Source organism: Anomaloglossus baeobatrachus, chromosome 5, assembly GCF_048569485.1.
Source record: "Anomaloglossus baeobatrachus isolate aAnoBae1 chromosome 5, aAnoBae1.hap1, whole genome shotgun sequence".
Taxonomy (NCBI): Eukaryota; Metazoa; Chordata; class Amphibia; order Anura; family Aromobatidae; genus Anomaloglossus; species Anomaloglossus baeobatrachus.
In genome coordinates this window covers 7,679,306-7,704,900 of record NC_134357.1, presented here as the reverse complement: position 1 = coordinate 7,704,900, position 25,595 = coordinate 7,679,306, and the positions used below count along the sequence as shown (strand labels likewise).

The window sequence follows — 25,595 nt, the reverse complement described above, 5'->3', positions numbered from 1 at the left end:
CACCGCGGACGCCACGGCACCTGCAACCATAGACCCCGCTGCCACTGACCTGCCGCGCCTGCCAGCACAACCTGTGCCTCCTGTGACCCCGCTTCACCACCACTGCTGCCCCCCTCCGGTAAGAGAACACCGGAGTATAAGACGGACCCCATTTTTCTTTTTTTTACCTTTTTTTATGTCTAAGTTTGGGGTGCGTCTTATATTCCGGTGCGTCTTATAAAGCGAAAAATACGGTAATAAAAACAAGAAAAAATCTGATAAAGTTTTTATAAAAAATATGAAAAAAATAAAAACATCACAAAAGTTCTAATCCCCTCCCCCTTTTGCCCCATTAAAAATAAAACTATAATAAATATACACACATTTGGTGTCGCCGCATTCACAAATGTCCAATACATTAAAATATAAAATCAATTACGAAAAAAAAATCTAAACACCAGAATTCAATTTTTGTGGTCACCACAACATTGGATTAAAATGCAATAACAGGCGACCACAACATTGCATCTACCCAAAAATGCTGTAAATAAACACGTCAGCTCAAGACGCAAAAAATAATCCATCACTGAGCCCCGGATCCCGAAAAATCAATCGTTGTGGGACACGGAAAATGGCGACAAATTCTATTATTTTTTTTTTTTTTTTTTTTTTTTTACAAAAGTCTGATTTTTTTTTTCACCACTTAGATAAAAGTAACCTGTGCGTGTTCAGTGTCTGCGAGCTCGGGCTGATCTGGGGTCATACTGTCGAGTCAGGTTTACCATATAGTGCACTCTGTGAATAAAAAACAATTGTGGAATCGCACTGCTTTCTTCGGCGCTCCATTGGGAGACCCAGACGATTGGGTGTATAGCTACTGCCTCCGGAGGCCACACAAAGCATTACACTAAAAAGTGTAAGGCCCCTCCCCTTCTGGCTATACACCCCCCGTGGGATCACGGGCTGATCAGTTTTTCAAGCTTTGTGCGAAGGAGGTCAGACATCCACGCATAGCTCCACTGTTTTTAGTCAGCAGCAGCTGCTGACTATGTCGGTTGGAAGAAAAGTGGGCCCATATGGGGCCCCCAGCATGCTCCCTTCTCACCCCACTTTTGTCGGGTGTTTGTTAAGGTTGAGGTACCCATTGCGGGTACGGAGGCTGGAGCCCACATGCTGTTTTCCTTCCCCATCCCCCCTCAGGGCTCTGGGCGAAGTGGGATCTTACAGGTATCCAGGCACTGAGACCGGGCTCCATCCACAGACCCAGAGAACCTGCTGGATATGGAGCTGAGTATCGTCAGGCAGGGCCGGCGTCAGCACCCGGCAAACCCGGGCAAATGCCGGGGCCCTGGAGAGCCGGGGGGGCCCACTCGGCCTCGTCAGTTCTCCTGTCCCTTGGCCGGGGCCCACTCGCCTTTACAGTTCTGCGGTCCCCGGCCGAGTTCCGGGGACCGCAGTCCTCGGCAGCAATCTGCGGCGCCGTCACTTTAAGGCGCGCAGACATCCTCGTTTGAATTTCATCTGTGGGCGGAGCTACCGCCTTCTCAGTCCCACAGATGAAGGAGGCGAGCTTCTGTCCGGCGCTGTGTGGGCCCCCTCTCCACCGTGACCTAATCGGGTAAGTGCCCTCCCCGCCTCCCCATTATAGGCCCCGGTGAGCTGCTTCTACCCCCTGGATGTATGCCCTGGCCCCTGCCAATGCCCCCACCCGCCGATTCCGCGGGTGTGGGCCCCGCCGAGCCGCGGGTGCTGGCCCCGCCGAGCCGCGGGTGTGGGCCCTGCCGAGCCGCGGGTGCTGCCAGTGCCGCGGGTGCTGTACCCGCCGAGCCGCGGGTGTGGGCCCTGCCGAGCCGCGGGTGTGGGCCCTGCCGAGCCGCGGGTGCTGCCAGTGCCGCGGGTGCTGGCCCCGCCGAGCCGCGGGTGTGGGCCCTGCCGAGCCGCGGGTGCTGCCAGTGCCGCTGGTGCTGTCCCCGCCAAGCCGCGGGTGCTGTCCCCGCCAAGCCGCGGGTGTGGGCCCCACAGAGCAGCAGAGTTGTGTGCATTTGTCTGAATGTAGCAGAGTTGTATGTGTTTGTATGTAGCAAAGTTGTATGTGTTTGTCTGTATGTAGCAGAGTTGTATGTGTTTGTCTGTATGTAGCAGAGTTGTGTGTTTGTATGTATGTAGCAGAGTTGTATGTGTTTTTCTGTATGTAGCAGAGTTGTATGTGTTTTTCTGTATGTAGCAGAGTTGTATGTGTTTGTCTGTATGTAGCAGAGTTGTATGTGTTTGTCTGTATGTAGCAGAGTTGTATGTGTTTGTCTGTATGTAGCAGAGTTGTATGTGTTTGTCTGTATGTAGCAGAGTTGTATGTGTTTGTCTGTATGTAGCAGAGTTGTATGTGTTTGTCTGTATGTAGCAGAGTTGTATGTGTTTGTCTGTATGTAGCAGAGTTGTATGTGTTTGTCTGTATGCAGCAGAGTTGTATGTGTTTGTCTGTATGCAGCAGAGTTGTATGTGTTTGTCTGTATGTAGCAGAGTTGTATGTGTTTGTCTGTATGTAGCAGAGTTGTATGTGTTTGTCTGTATGTAGCAGAGTTGTATGTGTTTGTCTGTATGTAGCAGAGTTGTATGTGTTTGTCTGTATGTAGCAGAGTTGTATGTGTTTGTCTGTATGTAGCAGAGTTGTATGTGTTTGTCTGTATGTAGCAGAGCTGTATGTGTTTGTCTGTATGTAGCAGAGTTGTATGTGTTTGTCTGTATGTAGCAGAGTTGTGTGTGTGTGTGTCTGTCTGTATGCAGCAGACTTGTGTGTGTGTCTGTAAGTGTATATGACTGTATATATTTGTCTGTTTATATGTATTTTTGTGAGTTTGTCTTTAAATATGTATATGTTCGTATCGGTGTCTGTGTGTGGATGGGGCCCACTGGGACTCTTCCGCCCGGGGCCCACAAAAACCTGGAGCCGGCCCTGTCGTCAGGGACAGGCCCTGCTACATTAAGGTACTCTGTGTCCCCGGGCAAGCGCGCGCACACACACACCAGCATTGCTGGGAGTGTTAGTGCGCCGGGGGCAACAGCGCGGAGCGCTCGTGCTATTATTCACTACAGCTTTGCTGAGTGACTTTATGTATTGGGAACTGCCGCGCTGGCCGCTGCTGGGTGTTTTTTACATTGTGGCGCGGCTGGGACTTGTGGTGCGCCGGGGACTTCCGCGCTGGCCGTGCACATGGACGGCCGCGCTTATTACTCGAGTCCCCGGCTTTGCGGCCTAGTTTTCGTTTCGTTCCCGCCTCCAGCCCTGCCAGTCAGGGGAGAGGCGGGACGCTGTACAGACAGTCAGCGCCGAGGGCTGGAGTCTGCTTTGCATTCTCCAGCCCCCTTCACTGGACACAGTGGGACGCCAGTTTCCCGCTCTTGTCTGGGGCACGCCCACGGCCCGCCCCTCTTCACAGGACGCCGGCAGCCATTCCTGCACGCAGTCCGAGCTGGGGAACGGAGACATGCTCTGGGCAACCAGTCACAGGGCTCTGGCGACCACACACCCGCGTTATAGGCGGGCGGTAAGCAGCACCTGAAGTGCTGACCCCACTAAATACCGAAGTGTCCATTTGTAGTTTATGCTTGTATGCTATACACTGCACTGTAGGTCGCTATCTTTGGCTATATGCCCTCCTAGATGGCGAGATAACAGCAGCAAAAAAGCAAGGGTGCTAAGGCACAGGCTTTATAGGCTGCTTGTACTGCATGTGCTGAAGTGTTCATTTGTACTTATGCTTGTATGCTATACATTGCACTGTACGGTCGCTACTCTTGGCTATATTCTCCTAGATGGCTGGACAACAGCAGCAAAAAAGCAAGGGTGCCAAGGCACAGGCTTTATAGGCTGCTTGTATTGCATGTGCTGAAGTGTTTATGCTTGTATGCTATACATTGCATAGATGGTTAGAATACAGCAGCAAAAAAGCAACACAGGCTTTCTATGCTGCTTTTACTGCATGTGATAATGTTCCACCGGCAGGTTCCACTGACCCCCGTTGTGTGCAATGCTCCCCTGTAGCACTTGGTCAGCCGGGGTCTCTACTAGAGGTGGCCAAAGGAACCACCTGTGAACCCTGTCCAGGGACAGGGACGGAGTTGCAGTTTCGGCTGATAGATTGTCATGGGATAGAGACTTTGCAGTCCAGACAGGCCATGGGCAATCTTGATTAATGCTCCCTGGCCACCCTCATTTGGAACATAATCAGTGCTCCGGGGGGGGGGGGGGGGGTCCCAGGCATTCCAGGGTGAAGGCTCTGACACGGACGACAGTCCCAGACAGCCTAAGCGAGCTCGCTGGGTGCGACACTCGGCTTCATCACTGGTCAGGGTCCCAGCAGGAGGACTCTCTGTATGATGAGGCAGACGTAGCTGATCAGGGCTTTGGTCCTGACACCGCTCTCAATCCGGATACACCGGATGGTGACGCCATAGTGAATGATCTTATAGCGTCCGTCAATGGAAGGTTGGATATTGCTCCCTCAGCTCCCCCAGTGGAGGAGTCAGCTTCACAGCAGGAGAAATCCCTTTTCAGTATCTCATGCGTATATTGAGTACTTTTCTGGCCACGCTGACTTCAGAGAAGCAGTTCAGAAACACCACGCTTACCAGATAAGCGTTTCTCCAAACGTATTAAGGATACACGTTATCCCTTCCCCCTGACGTGGTAAAGCGCTGGACCCAGGGTCCAAAGGTGGATCCCCCAATCTCCAGGCTTGCGGCTAGATCCATAGTTGCAGTGGAGATGGGACTTCACTTAAAGATGCCATTGACAGACAGATGGACCTCTGGTTGAAATCTGTCTGTGAAGCTATCAGCGTGTCGGTGGCTCCGGCATTCGCAGCCGTATGGGCACTCTAAGCTATTTCAGCTGGTCTTGCGCAGCTGGTCTTGAGCACATGTACATCTGTGCCGCAGGTGGTGTCCTTAACCTCGCAATGTCTGCATTGCGACTTACCCTAGTAATGCTGTCCTGGGGGGGCAGTCGAGGTTTCGGTCCTTCCCAGGCTCGGGCAGGTCCCAATTGTCCTCGTCCAAAAGGGCTCAAAAGGCTCAGAGGGGCTCAGATTCCGGCCGGGCTCAATCACGCCCAAGGAAGGCAGCCGGAGGAACCGCTACCATGGCGGTCTCCCCATGACTTTCAGCTCTCTCTCTCCGCATCCGCGGTTGGTGGCAGACTCTCCCGCTTGGCGACATTTAGCTGCCACAGGTCACAGACCGGTGGGTGAGAGACATTGTGTCTCACGTGTACAGGATAGAGCTCTGTTCTCGTCCTCCGGCTCGATTCTTCAGAACTCCCCCCCCCCCCCCCCCCCCACCGAGCCGATGCTCTTCTGCAGGCAGAAGGAGTGGTAATCCCTGTTCCTCTTCAGGAACAAGACACGGTTTTTTCCTCCAATCTGATTGGGGTGCCAAAAAAGGGTGGCTCTTTCCGTTCCGTTCTGGACCTAAAACTGCTCACCAAGCACGTGAAGGCCAGGCGGTTCCGGATGTAACCCTCCGCTCCGTCATTGCCTCAATGTCTCAAGGAGATTTACTAGCATCAATAGACATCAGGATGCTTATCTCCACGTGCCGATTGCTCCAGAGCACCAGCGTTTGCTACGTTTCGTTATTGAAGACGAGCATCTTCAGTTCGTAGCCCTGCCCTTCGGTCTGGCGACAGCCCTACGGGTTTTCACCAAGTTCAGGGCAGCAGTGGGAGCAGTCCTGCACTCTCAGGGTCACTCTGTGATCCTTACTGGGACGATCCACTTGTCAAGGCACCCTCTCAAGAGGCATGCCAACACAGCCTGAACGTGGCGCTGGAGACTCTCCAGAGTTTCGGGTGGATCATCAACTTTTCAAGGTTAAATCGGGCACCGACCCAATCGCTGACATATCTGGGCATGGAGTTTCACACTCCCTCAGCGATAGTGAAGCTTCCGCTGGACAAGCAGCGTTCACTACAGACGGGGGTGCAGTCTCTCCTTCAAGGCCAGTCACACCCCTTAAGACGCCTCATGCAGAGGCAGTCACTTTCGCGCAGTTTCATCTGCGTCCACTTCAATGGGACATGCTTTACCAATGGGTTGGGGAGTCGACGTCCCTAGACAGGAACGTCTCCCTTCTCAGACGGTCAAGGACTCTCTTCAGAGGAGTCCATCCTTCAGATCAATGTTCTGGAAATCTGGGCAGTGTATCTTGCCCTGCAAGCCTTCCAGCAGTGGCTGGAAGGAAAACAGATCCGAATTCAGTCGGACAATTCCACAGCGGTGGCATACATCACCCACCAAGGCGGAACACGCATCGCCAAGCCTACCAGGCAATCCGGCGGATTCTGATGTGGGTGGGAGACAGAGCATCCACCATATCCGCAGTTCACATCCCGGGCGTAGAAAATTGGGAAGCAGACTTCCTCAGTCGCCAGGGCATGGACGCAGGGGAATGGCCTCTGCACCCAGAATGGTGTCAGGAAATCTGTAGCCGCTGGGGGATGCCGGACGTCGACCTAATGGCGTCTCGGCACAACAACAAGGTCCCGTTTTTCATGGCGCGGTCTCACGAGCAAAGAGCTCTGGCGGCAGGCGCCCTAGTTCAGGATTGGTCGCAGTTCCAGCTACCCTATGTGTTTCCACCTCTGGCACTGTTGCCCAGAGTGCTACGCAAGCTCAGCTCCGCTTGCCGCCGCGCCATCCTCGTCGTCCCAGACTGGCCGAGGAGGTCGTGGTTCCCGGATCTGTGGCATCTCACGGTCGGCCAACCGTGGGCACTCTCAGACCGGCCAGACTTACTGTCCCAAGAGCCGTTCTTTCCACTGAATTCTACGGCCCTGATCCTGACTGTGTGGCCATCGAGTCCGAGATCCTAGCGTCTTCAGGATTATCTCAAGACGTCATTGCCACCATGAGACGGGCTAGGAAGCCGACGTCTGCCAAGATCTACCACAAGACGTGGAAGTTATTCTTATCTTGGTGCTCTGCTTCGGGAGTGTCTCCCTGGACATTTGCATTGCCTACTTTTCTTTCCTTCCTGCATCTGGATTGGGAAAAGGTTTGTCGCTCGGCTCCCTTAAAGGACAAGTCGCAGCGCTGTCGGTATTCTTTCAGAAGCGCCTAGTACGACTTCCTCAGGTACGCACGTTCCTGCAGGGGGGTTATCACATTGTCCCTCCGTTCAAGAGGCCGTTAGACCCATGGGATCTGAACAGGGTATTAATTGCTCTCCAGGAGCCGCCCTTCGAACCTCTGAGGGATGTTTCACTTTCTCGACTTTCACAGAAAGTGACCTTTCTGGTAGCGGTCACGTCTCTTCGGAGAGTGTCCGAACTAGCAGCGCGGTCATCCAAAGCTCCCTTCCTGGTGTTCACCAAGATAAGGTAGTGCTGCGCCCGATCCCAGAGTTTCTCCCTAAGGTGGTATCCCCTTTTTATCACAATCAGGATATCTCCTTACCTTCCTTTTATCCATTTCATCGATATGTAATGGCTTTGCATTGTTGGATCTGGTGTAGAGCACCCAGAATCTACATTCCCGCACGGCGCCCCTGCGCCGCTCGGATGCACTCTTTGTCCTTGTCACTGGTCAGCGCAAGGGATCGCAGGCTGCAAAATCCACCCTGGCTCGATGGATCAAGGAACCAATCCTTGAAGCCTACCGTTCTACTGGGCTTCCGGTTCCATCAGGGCTGAAGGCCCATTTTACCAGAGCCGTGGGTGCGTCCTGGGCATTGCGACACCAGGCTACGGCTCAACAGGTGTGCCAGGCAGCTACCTGGTCGAGTCTGCACACTTTCACCAAACATTATCAGGTGCATACCTACGCTTCGGCGGACGCCAGCCTAGGTAGAAGAGTCCTGCAGGCGGCAGTGGCCTCCTCGTAAGGGAGGGCTGTTTCTGCAGCTCTAACTTGAGGTATTAATTACCCACCCAGGGACTGCTTTTGGACGTCCCAATCGTCTGGGTCTCCCAATGGAGCGCCGAAGAAGAAGGGAATTTTGTTACTTACCGTAAATTCCTTTTCTTCTAGCTCCAATTGGGAGACCCAGCACCCGCCCCTGTTTCCTTCGGGATTTTTGGTTTGTTCGGGTACACATGTTGTTCATGTTGAATGGTTTCAGTTCTCCGATGTTCCTTCGGATTGAATTTGTTTAACCAGTTATTGGCTTTCCTCCTTCTTGCTTTTGCACTAAAACTGATCAGCCCGTGATCCCACGGGGGGTGTATAGCCAGAAGGGGAGGGGCCTTACACTTTTTAGTGTAATGCTTTGTGTGGCCTCCGGAGGCAGTAGCTATACACCCAATCGTCTGGGTCTCCCAATTGGAGCTAGAAGAAAAGGAATTTACGGTAAGTAACAAAATTCCCTTCTTTTCCAATTTTACTGCACTTGCAATTTTTTCCCGTTTTCCAGTATAATATGGGGCAGAATGAATGGAGTTGTGCAAAAGTGCAACTCGTCCTGCAAAAAAAAAAAAAAAGTCTTCACACGGCTATACTGACAGAAAAATAAAAGTTATGGCTCTTGGAAGAAGGGGAGCAAAACACGAAAAATGGCCGAGTGGTGAAGGGGTTATAAAGTACCTTTATAAATATGTGTATCCTGCTGCGTCGTTGCCATTCCAGCATTGTGGTATATACCCCTCAGCCCTGCGGACAGTCGGGGGCGGTCTTGTGTTGCTGCCATTCTAGCATTGTGGTGTGTACCCCTGAGCCCTGCGGACAGTCGGGGGCGGTCTTGTGTTGCCACTCCAGCATTGTGGTATATACCCCTGAGCTCTGCGGACAGTCGGGGGCGGTCTTGTGTCGCTGCTGTTCCAGCATTGTGGTGTATACCCCTGAGCCCTGTGGACAGTCGGGGGCGGTCTTGTGTTGCCATTCCAGCATTGTGATATATACCCCTGAGCCCTGCGGACAGTCGGGGGCGGTCTTGTGTCACTGCTGTTCCAGCATTGTGGTATATACCCCTGAGCCCTGCGGGCAGTTGGGGGCGGTCTTGTGCTGCTGTTCCAGCATTGTGGTATATACCCCTGAGCCCTGCGGACAGTCGGGGGCGGTCTTGTGTTGCTGCTGTTCCAGCATTGTGGTATATACCCCTCAGCCCTGCGGACAGTCGGGGGCGGTCTTGTGTTGCTGCCATTCTAGCATTGTGGTGTGTACCCCTGAGCCCTGCGGACAGTCGGGGGCGGTCTTGTGTTGCCACTCCAGCATTGTGGTGTGTACCCCTGAGCTCTGCGGACAGTCGGGGGCGGTCTTGTGTCGCTGCTGTTCCAGCATTGTGGTGTATACCCCTGAGCCCTGTGGACAGTCGGGGGCGGTCTTGTGTTGCCATTCCAGCATTGTGATATATACCCCTGAGCCCTGCGGACAGTCGGGGGCGGTCTTGTGTCGCTGCTGTTCCAGCATTGTGGTATATACCCCTGAGCCCTGCGGGCAGTTGGGGGCGGTCTTGTGCTGCTGTTCCAGCATTGTGGTATATACCCCTGAGCCCTGCGGACAGTCGGGGGCGGTCTTGTGTTGCTGCTGTTCCAGCATTGTGGTATATACCCCTGAGCCCTGCAGACAGTCGGGGGTGGTCTTGTGTTGTTGCACGCTCAATTATCGGGTGACTGACGGACAAGTAGTGAGTTTTGCAGCAGCCACATAGCGGTCGCTGATTGTCTGCAGGGCTCAGGGTGCGTGATACCCAGCGCTGGCATCGTTTGGCGGCGCCTCTATTCCGGAGATGACCGGTGCCGGCAGTTCTGGGCACGCCGGTGCGATTATGACCGGGGGTGACACTTATTAACCCTGTAGATTGGTACCGTCACTATCCGGCCCCGTGATATAGGGGCCAGGAGCGCCTCCAGGAGTCATTTCTCAGCTTTTTGTGTTTCATCTTGTGCAGGTGTGAGGCCGGACGGACAGGACTGGAGTGAAGACGCTGTGAAAACCTTCCAGAAATCCGTGGTCGGAGTAAATCTGCTGGCTAAAGCCGTCCAGCGCACAAAGCGTGGCTTTTCTGTGGAGCTGGTGGCCACTGACAGTGGTACGGCCATCTCTGATCTGCTGCTTGATGCCAAATGTGCCGTCCGGGATGAACCGTCTGTAAAGGAGAAGATGGAAGTAACTGATATCCAGGCCGCCCGGCCTCGCAGAGATCCTCTACTAAAATCTCCTCCCACCTCCATCCCAGTCCAAGAAGGCGTGACACCCCCGCAGTCCACCTCCATCCCAGCCCGAGGAGGTGCGACACCCCCAGAATCCACCTCCATCTTTGATCGAGGAGGCATGAGACCCCCGGAGTCCACCTCCATCCGAGCCCGAGGAGGCGCGACACCCCCGCAGTCCACCTCCATCCCTGCCCGAGGAGGTGCGACACCCCCAGAATCCACCTCCATCTTTGCCCGAGGAGCATTGAGACCCCCGGAGTCCACCTCCATCCGAGCCCCAGGAGGCATGAGACCACCAGAGTCCACCTTCATCCCAGTCCGAGGAGGCGCGACACCCCCGGAGTCCACCTTCATCCGAGCCCCAGGAGGCATGAGACCCTCGGAGTCCACCTTCATCCCAGCCCGAGGAGGCGCGACACCCCCGGAGTCCGGTCCTGGAGAGCGCAGCCGCTCTCTGGGCTCGGGAGATCCGATGCCGGCACGCTCCGCCTTCTCTAAGGCTCCTAAACACCTTCCTTCCCCAAATGCGGCTCTGGGAGACTTGATTGCTGACCCAGCGGCCGGTAGGTCCCTGCGCTCCCCTAACGTAGCCCCATTTGGTCTGAAAGATATGCGTTACCCTAAATCCATCCCCTCCACTGTCCGGTGCCCGGATTTATTCACACATAGGGCCCCTAATAGATCACCCAACGGCTCTGAATCCACCAAACCATTTCCAAAAGTGTGTGACAGAAATGCTTCCTCTTCTCCTACGAGGGGGCTTTCCGCTAAACCAAACACTATGGCGTTCAGACCCTCCGACAATTTCACCCCCGCCTGCAAGGAGCTTGCTCCAGGCGCCTTATCCCAATCTGCCCAGAAGGGAGCGCTCCAAGCGAAACCCATCCCAACTGCATCCAGGGAACCGAGCGTCACTATTCCTGCCTCCGGGACTCCAAATAAGTCCCCAACACCAATTCCGGGGGATTCGCGCTCCTTTGTCTCACCGTCCCCCGCAGAGCATCTGATCCTCCAGGCCGCATCAGCAGTGGATCCTTCCAGCCCGAATTCTCCGAAATCTGCACCATCAACTTCTGGAGAATCGCAGATCAGGAGCTCGTCTCCAGCATCTCTCAGTGAGGCCACCCCAAAGAGCGGAGAAAACCCAACTCCTCCCTCCCCATCAAAGGAGAAGCAGAACCTGAATGATAAAGCCCTGGATGGGAATCCTGCAGCCGGACGGGATCTGCCGGGTAAGGAGATCACTGCAGTACTTACATTGTCCAGGGGGGGATCTGCCGGGTAAGGAGATATCACTGCCGTACTTACATTGTCCGGGGGGATCTGCCGGGTAAGGAGATCACTGCCGTACTTACATTGTCCGAGGGGATCTGCCGGGTAAGGAGATCACTGCCGTACTTACATTGTCCGGGGGGGGATCTGCCGGGTAAGGAGATCACTGCCGTACTTACATTGTCCAGGGGACTAACTGCAAACTGATCTGTTATAGTGGATGTCAGCTTCAGGTCAGTGGGGGTCCGACATCCAACGCTTCCACAGCTCAGCAGTTTGCAGCAGTTGGGTGGGTGCAGTCTGCTGTTTCGGGGAGGCTCCGTCTGGGACCCCTACATATTAATGTCCAATATTGAGACTAGTGGCACATTATCTGCGTATACAGTCAGTCGTCCTGACGGGCGCGGACCCTCTGACGGGCGCGGCCGTCCTCCAGGAGCTATGTCTACGTACCGCGCATTGTTGGTGCACTTGTAGGTTATCATTTCTGCATAAACCCCCCCCACAAATTGCTAATGAATGTGCAGCCGGGAAGGGGCCAGGGGGGCTCCTCTAATATCCCATCTCCAGACAGTCTGACAAGTCGCGTCTTGGCTGCAGTTTTCCGGTAAATCCCCAATGAACGGTCCATTAGTGTCCCAGTATGCGCCCCTCCTGCCGGGCTCCATCTGGAGGGTGCGGAGATTACTGGGCATTGTAGTGTCTTTGTGGCTGAGGAGCGCTGGTATTTGCATCTGTAAACCTTCTTCTATCTGTCAGGGGTGCACACGGCTCAGCGCTGGATACCGGTGGGTTTGCCTGTGAATACGGCGGTGCCGGCGTGCGTGCTGGCGGTGATCAGTCCAGACCTGTTCTACGTCTTCCCAAAGGAAAACCGAGGTGAGAAGACTAAACTAGACGTTCCTCCAAGGTGTCCTCGCACGATGGCGGATACATGTGTGTGCCGGGCGCCGCGCTGATCGTGGCCACTGTGGGGATCACCCGCTCGTTTCAGGGTAACGCCGGGTGTGTCATACACACGCCCGACCGGTGAGGAGGTTACTGGGGTCGCCCATTATAAGGCTATGTGCACACGCTACGTTTTTTGTCACGTTTTTGGAGCAGTTTTGATGTCAGAAAGTACCTGCGTTTCTCACAGGTGATGGCAGAACTCGCAGATCAATCCCCCGCCAACTGGGAGTCAGCAGAGAATTGATCCCTAATATCTATCCGGATCCCGGCCCCATATAATCTATGGAGACCAGAATCCAGCACCAAAGGGTTGGAGTAAGCGCTTCATGCTCACCCATCACCGGCGCGGCGGTCACACTGCTCCTGCGGCGCCTCATTATTCTTTTGGGGCTGCTCATTACTCTCATGCATATTCACTTTCTTCGGCGCTCCATTGGGAGACCCAGACGATTGGGTGTATAGCTACTGCCTCCGGAGGCCACACAAAGTATTACACTAAAAAGTGTAAGGCCCCTCCCCTTCTGCATATACACCCCCCGTGGGATCATGGGCTCTCAGTTTTATGCTTTGTGCGAAGGAGGTCAGACATCCACGCATAGCTCCACTGTTTAGTCAGCAGCAGCTGCTGACTATGTCGGATGGAAGAAAAGAGGGCCCATACTAGGGCCCCCAGCATGCTCCCTTCTCACCCCACTTTCTGTCGGCGGTGTTTGTTAAGGTTGAGGTACCCATTGTGGGTACGGAGGCTGGAGCCCACATGCTGCTTTCCTTCCCCATCCCCCGGAGGGCTCTGGGTGAAGTGGGATCTTACCGGCCTCCAGGCTCTGAGGCCGGGCTCCATCCACACACCCGGAGATCCTGCTGGAATGGAGCTGAGTATCGTCAGGGACAAGGCCCTGCAACGTTAAGGTACTCTGTGTCCCCGTACAGACCACGCACACACACACCAGCATGCTGGGTGTGTTAGTGCGCCGGGGACAACAGCGCTGCGCGCTTGGGGCTATACTCACTGCAGCTTAGCTGAGTGAGTTAATGTGTGGGAAACTGCCGCGCCGGCCGCTGCTAGAGAAGCGGCGCGGCTGAGACTTGTGGTGCGCCGGGGACTTCCGCGCTGACCGTGCTTTTACGACGGCAGCGCTTATAACTCGAGTCCCCGGCTTTTGCGGCCTACTTTCGTTTCCTTCCCGCCCCCGGGCCTGCCAGTCAGGGAAGGGGCGAGACGCTGTACAATGGTCAGCGCCGAGGGCTGGAGTCTTATTTACATACTCCAGCCCTCTCACTGGGCACAGGGGATGCTGCAGCTTCCCGCTCTTTGTCTGGGGCACGCCCACGGCCCGCACCTCTTCACAGGACGTGGGCTATACTCACTGCAGCTTAGCTGAGTGAGTTAATGTGTGTGAAACTGCCGCGCCGGCCGCTGCTAGAGCTGCGGCGCGGCTGAGACTTGTGGTGCGCCGGGGACTTCCGCGCTGACCGTGCTTTTACGACGGCAGCGCTTATAAATCGAGTCCCCGGCTTTTGCGGCCTAGTTTCGTTCCTTCCCGCCCCCAGCCCTGCCAGTCAGGGAAGGGGCGAGACGCTGTACAATGGTCAGCGCCGAGGGCTGGAGTCTTATTTACATACTCCAGCCCTCTCACTGGGCACAGTGGGACGCCAGCTTCCCGCACTTGGTCTGGGGCACGCCCACGGCCTGCCCCTCTTCACAGGACGCCGGCAGCCATTCCTGCATGCAGTCTAAGCTGGAGAACGGACACAGGCTCTGGGAAACCCAGTCAAGGGATTCTGGCGACCACACACCCGCTTAAGCGGGCGGTAAGCAGCACCTTGGTGCTGACCCCACTAGTGCCACAGTGTTTTGTGTACTTTATGCTTGTACCTATATTTGCACTGTACGGTCGCTTCTTGGCTATATACCCCTAGATTGCTCTGAGGAGACAACAGCATGTCGTCCGCAAAAAGCAAGGGTGCCAAGGCACAGGCTTCTATGCTGTCTATACCGCATGTGAGGCTGTTTTACCAGCAGGTTCCAATAACCCCCATTGGGTAGAGTCTCTGCTAGTGGTGGCCCAGAGAGAGCCACCTGTGAAAATGTCCAGAGGACAGAGTTTGCAGTTTTTTGCTGATAACATGTCTGGGACTATGACCAAAAAAGTCTAGCAACTTTGCAGGTCTCCCTCAGTTGGAATAATCCGTGCTCCAAGGGGGTCCCATGCATCCCAGGCTGAAGGCTCTGACACGGACGACAGTCCCAGACAGCCTAAGCGAGCTCGCTGGGAGAGACCCTCGACTTCACAAACTGGTCAGGGTCTCAGCAAGAGGATTCTCTGTATGATGAGGCGGAGGTAGCTGATCAGGATTCTGACCCTGAGACCGCTTTCAATCTGGATGCTCCTAATGGGGACGCCATGGTGAATGATCTCATAGCGTCCATCAATAGACTGGTGGATATTTCTCCCTCAGCCCCTCCAGTGGAGGAGTCAGCTTCGCAGCAGGAGAAATTCCATTTCAAGTATCCCAAGCGTAACTTCAGTACTTTTTTGGGCCACTCTGACTTCAGAGAAGCAGTCCAGAAACACCACGCTTATTCAGACAAGCGTTTCTCCAAACGTCTTAAGGATACACGTTACCCTGTCCCCCTGACGTGGTCAAGCGCTGGACCCAGTGTCCAAAGGTGGAGCCCCCAATCTCCAGGCTTGCGGCTAGATCCATAGTTGCAGTAGGAAGATGGGACTTCACTTAAAGATGCCATTGACAGACAGATGGCCCTTTGGTTGAAATCTGTCTATGAAGCTATCGGCGTGTCTGTTGCTCCGGCATTCGCAGCCGTATGGGCACTCCTAGCTTTTTCAGCTGGTCTTGCGCAGGTGGACACTGTCACATGTACATCTGTGCCGCAGGTGGCGTCCTTAACCGCGCAATGTCTGCATTGCGGCTTACGCTATTAATGCTGTCCTGGACTCTACGAGCCGTACGTCAGTGGCGTCCGCCACGTCCGTGGTTTTACGCAGAGCCTTATGGTTAAGGGAATGGCAGGCAGACTCTGCTTCCGAAAAGTGCTTAACCAGGTTGCCATTGTCTGGTGACAAACTGTTTGGTGAGCGATTGGGGTCGAGGTTTCGGTCCTTCCCAGGCTCGGGCAGGTCCCAATTTTCCTCGTCCACAAGGACTCAACAGGCTCAGAGGGGCTCAGATTCCTGGCGGGCTCAATCACACCCAAGGAAGGCAGCCGGAGGAACCGCTACCAAGGCGGTTTCCTCATGACTTTCAGCCCTCTCTCTCTCTCCGCATCCGCGGTCGGTGGCAGACTCTCCCGCTTTGGCGACATTTAGATGCCACAGGTCAAGGGCCGGTGGGTGAGAGACATTTTGTCTCATGTGTACAGGATAGAGTTCTGTTCTCGTCCTCCGGCTTGATTCTTCAGAACTTCCCCACCTCCCGACCGAGCCGAGGCTCTTCTGCAGGCAGAAGGAGTGGTAACCCCGGTTCCTCTTCAGGAACAAGATCACGGTTTTTACTCCAATCTGGTTGTGGTGCCATAAAAGGACGGCTCTTTCCGTTCCGTTCTGGACCTAAACCTGCTCAACAAGCACGTGAAAACCAGGCGGTTCCGGATGGAATCCCTCCGCTCCGTCATTGCCTCAATGTCTCAAGGAGATTTCCTAGCGTCAATAGACATCAGGATGCTTATCTCCAAGTGCCGATTGCCCCAGAGCACCAGCGTTTGCTACGATTCGTTATTGAAGACGAGCATCTTCAGTTCGTAGCCCTGCCCTTCGGTCTGGCGACAGCCCCACGGGTTTTCATCAAGTTCATGGCAGCAGTGGTAGCAGTCCTGCACTCTCAGGGTCACTCTGTGATCCCTTACTTGGACGATCTATTTGTCAGGCACCCTCTCAAGAGGCATGCCAACACAGCCTGAACGTGGCGCTGGAGACTCTCCAGAGTTTCGGGCGGATCATCAACTGTTCAGAGTTAAATCTGACACCAACCCAATCGCTGACAGATCTTGGCATGGAGTTTCACACTCTCTCAGCGATAGTGAAGCTTCCGCTGGACAAACAGCGTTCACTACAGACGGGGGTGCAGTCTCTCCTTCAAGGCCAGTCACACCCCTTAAGACGCCTCATGCAGAGGCAGTCCCTTTCGCGCAGGTTCATCTGCGTTCACTTCAATGGGACATTCTCCGCCAATGGGATGGGAAGTCGACGTCCCTAGACAGGAACGTCTCCCTTTCTCAGACGGTCAAGGACTCTCTTCAGAGGAGTCCACCCTTCAGACCAATGTTCTGGAAATCTGGGCAGGTATCTTGCCCTGCAAGCCTTCCAGCAGTGGCTGGAAGGCAGACAGATCTGAATTCAGTCGGACAACTCCACAGCGGTGGCATACACCAACCCCCAAGGCGGAACACGCAGTCGGCAAGCCTCCCAGGAAGTCCGGCGGATTCTGATGTGGGTGGAAGACAGAGCATCCACCATATCCGCAGTTCACATCCCGGGCGTAGAAAACTAGGAAGCAGACTTCCTCAGTCGCCAGGGCATGGACGCAGGGGAATGGTTTCTGCACTCGGACGTGTTTCAGGAAATCTGTAGCCGCTGGGGGATGCCGGACGTCGACTTAATGGCGTCTCGGCACATCAACAAGGTCCCGATTTTCATGGCGCGGTCTCACGATCAAAGAGCTCTGGCGGCAGGCGCCTTAGTTCAGGATTGGTCGCAGTTCCAGCTGCCCTATGTGTTTCCCCCTCTGGCACTGTTGCCCAGAGTGCTACGCAAGATCAGCTCCGATTGCCGCCGCGCCATCCTCGTCGCCCCAGACTGGCCGAGGAGGTCGTGGTACCCGCATCTGTGGCATCTCACGGTCGGCCAACCGTGGGCACTACCAGACCGGCCAGACTTACTGTCCCAAGGGCCGTTTTTTCCATCTGAATTCTACGGCCCTGAACCTGACTGTGTGGCCATTGAGTCCTGGATCCTAGCGTCTTCAGGATTATCTCAAGACGTCATTGCCACCATGAGACGGGCTAGGAAGCCGACGTCTGCCAAGATCTACCACAAGACGTGGAAGATATTCTTATCTTAGTGCTCTGCTCAGGGAGTGTCTCCCTGGACATTCGCATTGGCCTACTTTTCCTTCCTTCCTGCAATCTGGTTTGGGAAAAGGTTTGTCGCTCGGCTCCTTTAACGGACAAGTCCCAGCGCTGTCTGTATTCTTCAGAAGCGCCTAGTACGACTTCCTCAGGTACGCACGTTCCTGCAGGGGGTTTGTCACATTGTCCCTCCGTACAAGAGGCCGTTAGACCCATGGGATCTGAACAGGGTACTAATTGCTCTCCAGGAGCCGCCCTTCGAGCCTCTGAGGGATGTTTCACTTTCTCGACTTTCACAGAAAGTGGCCTTTCTGGTAGCGGTCACGTCTCTTCAGAGAGTGTCCGAGCTAGCAGCGCAGTCATCCAAAGCTCCCTTCCTGGTGTTCCACCAAGACAAGGTAGTGCTGCGCCTGATTCCGGAGTTTCTCCCTAAGGTGGTATCCCCCTTTCATCTCAATCAGGATATCTCCTTACCTTCCTTTTGTCCTCATCCAGTTCATCGATATGAAATGGATTTGCATTGGTTGGATCTGATGAGAGCGCTCAGAATCTACATTTCTTCGGCGCTCCATTGGGAGACCCAGACGATTGGGTGTATAGCTACTGCCTCCGGAGGCCACACAAAGCATTACACTAAAAAGTGTAAGGCCCCTCCCCTTCTGGCTATACACCCCCAGTGGGATCACTGGCTCACCAGTTTTCTGCTTTGTGCGAAGGAGGTCAGACATCCACGCATAGCTCCACTGTTTAGTCAGCAGTAGCTGCTGACTATATCGGATGGAAGAAAAGAGGGCCCATATAGGGCCCCCAGCATGCTCCCTTCTTACCCCACTTGTGGTTTGTAAGGTTGAGGTACCTATTGCTGGTACGGCGGCTGGAGCCCACATGCTGTTTTCCTTCCACATCCCCCTGAGGGGCTCTGAGGAAGTGGGATCTTACCGGCCCCAAAGCCCTGAGGCCGGGCTCCATCCACAGACCCATTGAACCTGCTGGATACGGAGCTGGGTACCGTTCAGGGACATGGCCCTGCACCATTCAGGTACTCTGTGTCCCTGTACTCACAGGCACAGCACACTCCAGACTTGCTGGGTGTGCTAGTGCGCCGGGGACAGTAAAGGGTTACAGTCACTGCAGCCTAGCTGAGTGACTTTATGTATGGGGAACTACCGCGCCGGACGCTCCGGGAGCGGCGGCGCGGCTGGGACTTGTAGTGCGCCGGGGACTTAGCGCCGACCGCGCTTTTACGGCGGCGGCGCTTATAAATCCAGTCCCCGGCTTTTGCGGCCTAGCTCCGCTTCGTTCCCGCCCCCACCCTGTCAATCAGGGTAGGGGAGAGACGCTGTACAATCAGCAGCGCCGAGGGCTGGAGCCTTATTTACATGCTCCAGCCCTCTCACTGGACACTGTGGGACGCCGGTTTCCCGCTCTGACTTGGGGGCACGCCCACGGCCCGCCCCTACTCACACGAGCTGGAGAAGGACGCCGGCAGCCATTACTGCAATCCGCGCTGAGAGATCGGACTCTGGGCAACCAGGCACAGGACTGGGGCGACCACACACCCGCTTATAGGCGGGCGGTAAGCGGCACCTGAAGTGCTGACCCCATTAAATACCGCAGTTGTCCATTTGTATTTTTATGCATACACTGCATAGGTCGCTATTTTTGGCTATATGCCCTCTTAGATGGCGACACATCAGCAGCAGGAAAGCAGGGGTGCTAAGGCACAGGCTTTCTATGCTGCTTGTATTGCATGTACTGAAGTGTTCATGTGTATTTATGCTTGTATGCTATACACTGCACTGTACGGTCGCTAGTCTGGGCTATTTTCGCCTAGAATGACTAGACTACAGCAGCAGAAAAGCAGGGGTGCTGAGGCACAGGTTTTTTCTATGCTGCTTGTATTGCAGGGGTTGCAGTGTTCATTTGTACTTATGCTTGTATGCTATACATTGCACTGTATGGTCGCTATTCTGGGCTATATTCCCCTAGATGGCTAGTCTACAGCAGCAGAAAAGCAGGGGTGCCAAGGCACAGGCTTTCTATGCTGCTTGTATTGCATGTGCTGCAGTGTTCATTGTACTTTATGCTGGTATACTATACATTGCATTGTACGGTCGCCATTCTTGGCTCTATATCCTAGATGGCTAGTCGGCAGCAGCATATAAGCAACTCAGGCTTTCGATGCTGTTTTTACTGCATGTGATACTGTTCCACGGCACTGAACCCCATTGTGTGCAATGCTCCCCTGGAGCACTTGGTCAGCCGGGGTCTCTACTAGACGTGGCCAAAGGAACCACCTGTCAACCCTGTCCAAGAACAGGGATGGAGTTGCAATGGGATAGAGACTTGCAGTCCGGACAGGCCATGGGCAATCTGGATCAGTGCTCCCTGGCCACCCTCATTGGGAATAAAATCGGTGCTCCGGGGGGGGTCCCAGGAGGCTCTCTGTATGATGAGGCAGACGTAGCTCATCAGGACTTTGATCCTGACAACGCTCTCAATCCGGATACACCGGATGGTGACGCCATAAGGAATGATCCTATAGCGTCCATCAATGGAATGTTGGATCTTTCTCCCTCAGCTCCCCCAGCGGAGGAGTCAGCTTCACAGCAGGAGAAGTCCCATTTCAGTAGCTCAAACGTATATTGAGTATTTTTCTGGCCACGCTGACTTCAGAGAAGCAGTCCAGGAACACCACGCTTACCAGATAAGCGTTTTCTCCAAACGTATTAAGGATACACGTTATCCCTTTCCCACTGACGTGGTCAAGCGCGGGACCCAGGGTCCAAAGGTGGATTCTCCAATCTCCAGGCTTGCGGCTAGAGCTATAGTTGCAGTGGAGATGGGACTTCACTTAAAGATGCCAGACAGATGGACTCTGGTTGAAATCTGTCTATGAGGCTATCGGCGTGTCGGTTGCTCCGGCATTTACAGCCGTATGGGCACCCTAAGCTTTTCAGCGGTTCTTGCACAGCTGGTCTTGAGCATATGTACATTTGTGCCGCAGGGGCGTCCGTAACCTCGCAATGTCTGCATTGCGACTTACCCTATTAATGCTGTCCTGGAAGGACAGTCGAGGTTTCGGTCCTTCCCAAGCTCGGGCAAGTCCCAATTGTCCTCGTCCAAAAGAGCTGAAAAGCCTCAGAGGGGCTCAGTTTCCGGGGGCTCAATCACGCCCAAGGAAGGCAGCCGGAGGAACCGCTACCAAGGCGGTCTCCTCATGACTCTCAGCTCTCTCATCTCTCCGCATCCGCGGTTGATGGCAGACTCGCTCGCCTTTGGCGACATTTAGCTGCCACAGGTCACAGACCGGTGGGTGAGGGACATTGTGCCCACGTGCACAGGACAGAGTTCTGTTCTCGTCCTCCGACTCGATTCTTCAGAACGTCCCCACCTCCCCACCGAGCCGATGCTATTCTGCAGGCAGAAGGAGTGGTAATCCCTGTTCCCCTTCAGGAACAAGACACGGTTTTCCTCCAATCTGGTTGTGGTGCCAAAAAAGGATGGCTCTTTCCGTTCCGTTCTGGACCTAAAACTGCTCAACAAGCACGTGGAAGCCAGGCGGTTCCGGATGAAACCCTCCGCTCCGTCATTGCCTCAATGTCTCAAGGATATTTCCTAGCATCAATAGACATCAAAGATGCTTATCTCCACGTGCCGATTGCTACAGAGCACCAATGTTTTCTACGTTTCGTGATGGGAGACGACCATCTTCAGTTCGTAGCTCTGCCATTCGGTCTGGCGACAGCCCCACGGGTGTTCACCAAGGTCATGGCGGCAGTGGTAGCAGTCTTGCACTCACAGGGACACTCTGTGATCCCTTACTTGGACGATCTACTTGTCAAGGCACCCTCTCAAGAGGCATGCCAACTCAGCCTGAATGTTGCGCTGGAGACTCTCCAGACGTTCGGGTGGATCATCGACTTCTCAAAGTCAAACCTGTCACCGACCCAATCACTAACGTATCTTGGCATGGAGTTTCATACCCTCTCAGCGCTAGTGAAGCTTCCGCTGGACAAGCAGCGGTCACTACAGACTGGGGTGCAGACTCTCCGTCAAGGTCAGTCGCACTCCTTAAGACGCCTCATGCACTTCCTCGGGAAGTTGGTGGCGGCAATGGAGGTGGTTCCGTTTGCGCAGTTTCATCTGCGTCCTCTTATTGGGACATTCTCCGCCAATGGGACGGGAAGTCAACATCCCTGAACAGGAAAGTATCCTTTTCACAGAAGGACTCTCTGCAATGGTGGCTTCTTCCCACCTCATTATCACAGGGAAGATCCTTTCTACCACCGTCTTGGGCGGTAGTCACGACAGACGCGAGTCTGTCAGGGTGGGGAGCAGTTTTTTCTCCTCCACAGGGCTCGGGGTACGTGGACTCAGCAGGAGTCCACCCTTCAGATCCATGTTCTGGAAATCAGAGCAGTGTATCTTGCCCTACTAGCCTTCCAGCAGTGGCTGGAAGGAAAGCAGATCCGAATTCAGTCGGACAACTCCACAGCGGTGGCATACATCAATCACCAAGGAGGGACACGCAGTCGGCAAGCCTTCCAGGAAGTCCGGCGGATTCTGATGTGGGTGGAAGCCACGGCCTCCACCGTATCCGCAGTTCACATCCCCGGCGTAGAAAACTGGGAAGCAGACTTCCTCAGCCGCCAGGGCATGGACGCAGGGGAATGGTCCCTTCACCCGGACGTGTTTCAGGAAATCTGTAGCCGCTGGGGAAGGCCGGACGTCGACCTAATGGCGTCCAGGCACAACAACAAGGTCCCAACCTTCATAGCACGGTCTCGCGATCACAGAGCTCTGGCGGCAGACGCCTTAGTGCAAGATTGGTCGCAGTTCCGGCTCCCTTATGTGTTTTCACCTCTGGCACTCTTGCCCGGAGTGCTACGCAAGATCAGATCCGACTGCAGCCGCGTCATACTCGTCGCCCCAGACTGGCCAAGGAGGGCGTGGTATCCGGATCTGTGACATCTCACGGTCGGCCAACCGTCGGCACTACCAGACCGACCAGACTTACTGTCCCAAGGGCCGTTTTTCCATCGGAATTCTGCGGCCCTGAACCTGACTGTGTGGCCATTGAGTCCTGGATCCTAGGGTCTTCAGGATTATCCCAAGGGGTCGTTGCCACCATGAGACAGGCTAGGAAGCCCACGTCCGCTAAGATCTACCACAGAACGTGGAGGATATTCTTATCCTGGTGCTCTGCTCAGGGAGTGTCTCCCTGGCCTTTTGCATTGCCTACCTTTCTTTCTTTCCTGCAATCTGGGTTAGAAAAAGGTTTGTCGCTCGGCTCCCTTAAAGGGCAAGTCTCGGCGCTATCCGTCTTTTTTCAAGAGCGTCTAGCACGACTTCCTAGGGTGCGCACGTTCCTGCAGGGGGTTTGTCATATTGTACCCCCGTACAAGCGGCCGTTAGATCCATGGGATCTGAACAGGGTACTAGTTGCCCTCCAGAAGCCGCCCTTCGAGTCTCTGAGGGAGGTTTCACTTTCTAGACTATCACAGAAAGTGGCTTTTCTGGTAGCGATCACATCTCTTCGGAGAGTGTCTGAACTAGCAGCGCAGTCATCCAAAGCTCCCTTCCTGGTCTTCCACCAGGACAAGGTAGTGCTGTGCCCCATTCAGGAGTTTCTCCCGAAGGTGGTATCCTCTTTTCATCTTAATCAGGATATCTCTTTGCCTTCTTTTTGTCCTCATGCAGTTCATCGGTATGAGAAGAATTTACATTTGTTAGATCTGGTGAGAGCACTCAGAATCTACATTTCCCGCACGGCGCCCCTGCGCCGCTCCGATGCACTCTTTGTCCTTGTCGCTGGTAAGCGCAAAGGGTCGCAGGCTTCCAAAGCCACCCTGGCTCGATGGATCAAAGAACCAATTCTTGAAGCCTACCGTTCTGCTGGGCTTCCGGTTCCATCAGGGCTGAAGGCCCATTCTACCAGAGCCGTGGGTGCGTCCTGGGCATTGCGACACCAGGCTACGGCTCAACAGGTGTGCCAGGCAGCTACCTGGTCGAGTCTGCACACTTTCACCAAACATTATCAGGTGCATACCTATGCTTCGGCGGACGCCAGCCTAGGTAGAAGAGTCCTGCAGGCGGCAGTTGCCTCCCCGTAGGGGAGGGCTGTCTTCGCAGCGCTAACATGAGGTATTTCTTTACCCACCCAGGGACAGCTTTTGGACGTCCCAATCGTCTGGGTCTCCCAATGGAGCGCCGAAGAAGAAGGGAATTTTGTTACTTACCGTAAATTCCTTTTCTTCTAGCTCCTATTGGGAGACCCAGCACCCGCCCTGTTGTCCTTCGGGATTTTTGGGTTTTTCGGGTACACATGTTGTTCATGTTGAACGGTTTTTCAGTTCTCCGATGTTACTCGGAGTGAATTTGTTTAACCAAGTTATTGGCTTTCCTCCTTCTTGCTTTTGCACTAAAACTGGTGAGCCAGTGATCCCACTGGGGGTGTATAGCCAGAAGGGGAGGGGCCTTACACTTTTTAGTGTAATGCTTTGTGTGGCCTCCGGAGGCAGTAGCTATACACCCAATCGTCTGGGTCTCCCAATAGGAGCTAGAAGAAAAGGAATTTACGGTAAGTAACAAAATTCCCTTCTTCCCGCACGGCCCCCCTGCGCCGCTCGGATGAACTCTTTGTACTTGTCGCTGGTCAGCGCAAAGGGTCGCAGGCTTCCAAATCCACCCTGGCTCGATGGATCAAGGAACCAATTCTTGAAGCCTACCGTTCTGCTGGGCTTCCGGTTCCAGCAGGGCTGAAGGCCCATTCTACCAGAGCCGTGGGTGCGTCCTGGGCATTACGACACCAGGCTACGGCTCAGCAGGTGTGCCAGGCAGCTACCTGGTCGAGTCTGCACACTTTCACCAAGCATTATCAGGTGCATACCTACGCTTAGGCGGATGCCAGCCTAGGTAGAAGAGTCCTGCAGGCGGCGGTTGCCTCCATGTAGGGAAGGGCTGTTTTACGGCCCTAACTTGAGGTATTAATTTACCCACCCAGGGACTGCTTTTGGACGTCCCAATCGTCTGGGTCTCCCAATGGAGCGCCGAAGAAGAAGGGAATTTTGTTACTTACCGTGAATTCCTTTTCTTCTAGCTCCAATTGGGAGACCCAGCACCCGCCCTGTTTCCTTCGGGATTTTTGGTTTTTCGGGTACACATGTTGTTCATGTTGAATGGTTTCAGTTCTCCGATGTTCCTTCGGATTGAATTTGTTTAACCAGTTATTGGCTTTCCTCCTTCTTGCTTTTGCACTAAAACTGAGAGCCCGTGATCCCACTGGGGGTGTATATGCAGAAGGGGAGGGGCCTTACACTTTTTAGTGTAATACTTTGTGTGGCCTCCGGAGGCAGTAGCTATACACCCAATCGTCTGGGTCTCCCAATTGGAGCTAGAAGAAAAGGAATTTACGGTAAGTAACAAAATTCCCTTCTTTCCTTCCCCATCCCCCTGAAGGGCTCTGGTGAAGTGGGATCTTACCGGCCTCCAGGCTCTGAGGCCGGGCTCCATCCACAGACCCGGAGATCCTGCTGGAATGGAGCGGAGTATCGTCAGGGACAGGCCCTGCAACGTTAAGGTACTCTGTGTTCCCCGTACAGTCTATGCACAGACACACTCCAGCGTTGCTGGGTGTGTTAGTGCGCCGGGGACAGTAGCGCTGCGCGCTTGGGCTTTACTCACTGCAGCTTAGCTGAGTGAGTTTATGTGTCGGGAACTACCGCGCCAGCCGCTGCTGGAGCTGCGGCGCGGCTGAGACTTGTGGTGCGCCGGCGACTTTCGCGCTGCCGTGCTTTTACGACGGCAGCGCTTATAAATCTAGTCCCCGGCTTTTGCGGCCTAGTTACGTTTCGTTCCCGCCCCCAACCCTGCCAGTCAGGGAAGGGGCGAGACGCTGTACAATGATCAGCGCCGAGGGCTGTAGTCTTATTTACATACTCCAGCCCTCTCACTGGGCACAGGGGGACGCCAGTTTCCCGCTCTTGTCTGGGGCACGCCCACGGCCCGCCCCTCTTCACAGGACGCCGGCAGCCATTCCTGCAGGCAATCTAAGCTGGAGAACGGACACAGGCTCTGGGAGACCCAGCAAAGGGATTCTGGCGACCACTTACCCGCTTATGCGGGCGGTAAGCAGCACCTTGGTGCTGACCCCACTATTGC

At 54.5% G+C, this 25,595-nt stretch overlaps 1 protein-coding gene across 1 annotated transcript in view; it reads left to right on the top strand.

Annotated features, from left to right (window-relative positions):
- Window positions 1-25,595, top strand: part of TDRD1 (tudor domain containing 1) — a 130,097-nt gene that overhangs the window by 45,231 nt on the left and 59,271 nt on the right. The window contains exons 17-18 of the mRNA XM_075348125.1: window positions 9,859-11,355; window positions 12,155-12,274. Of these exons, the coding sequence (XP_075204240.1) occupies window positions 9,859-11,355; window positions 12,155-12,274 (1,617 nt within the window). The remainder of the gene's footprint in view (window positions 1-9,858; window positions 11,356-12,154; window positions 12,275-25,595) is intronic.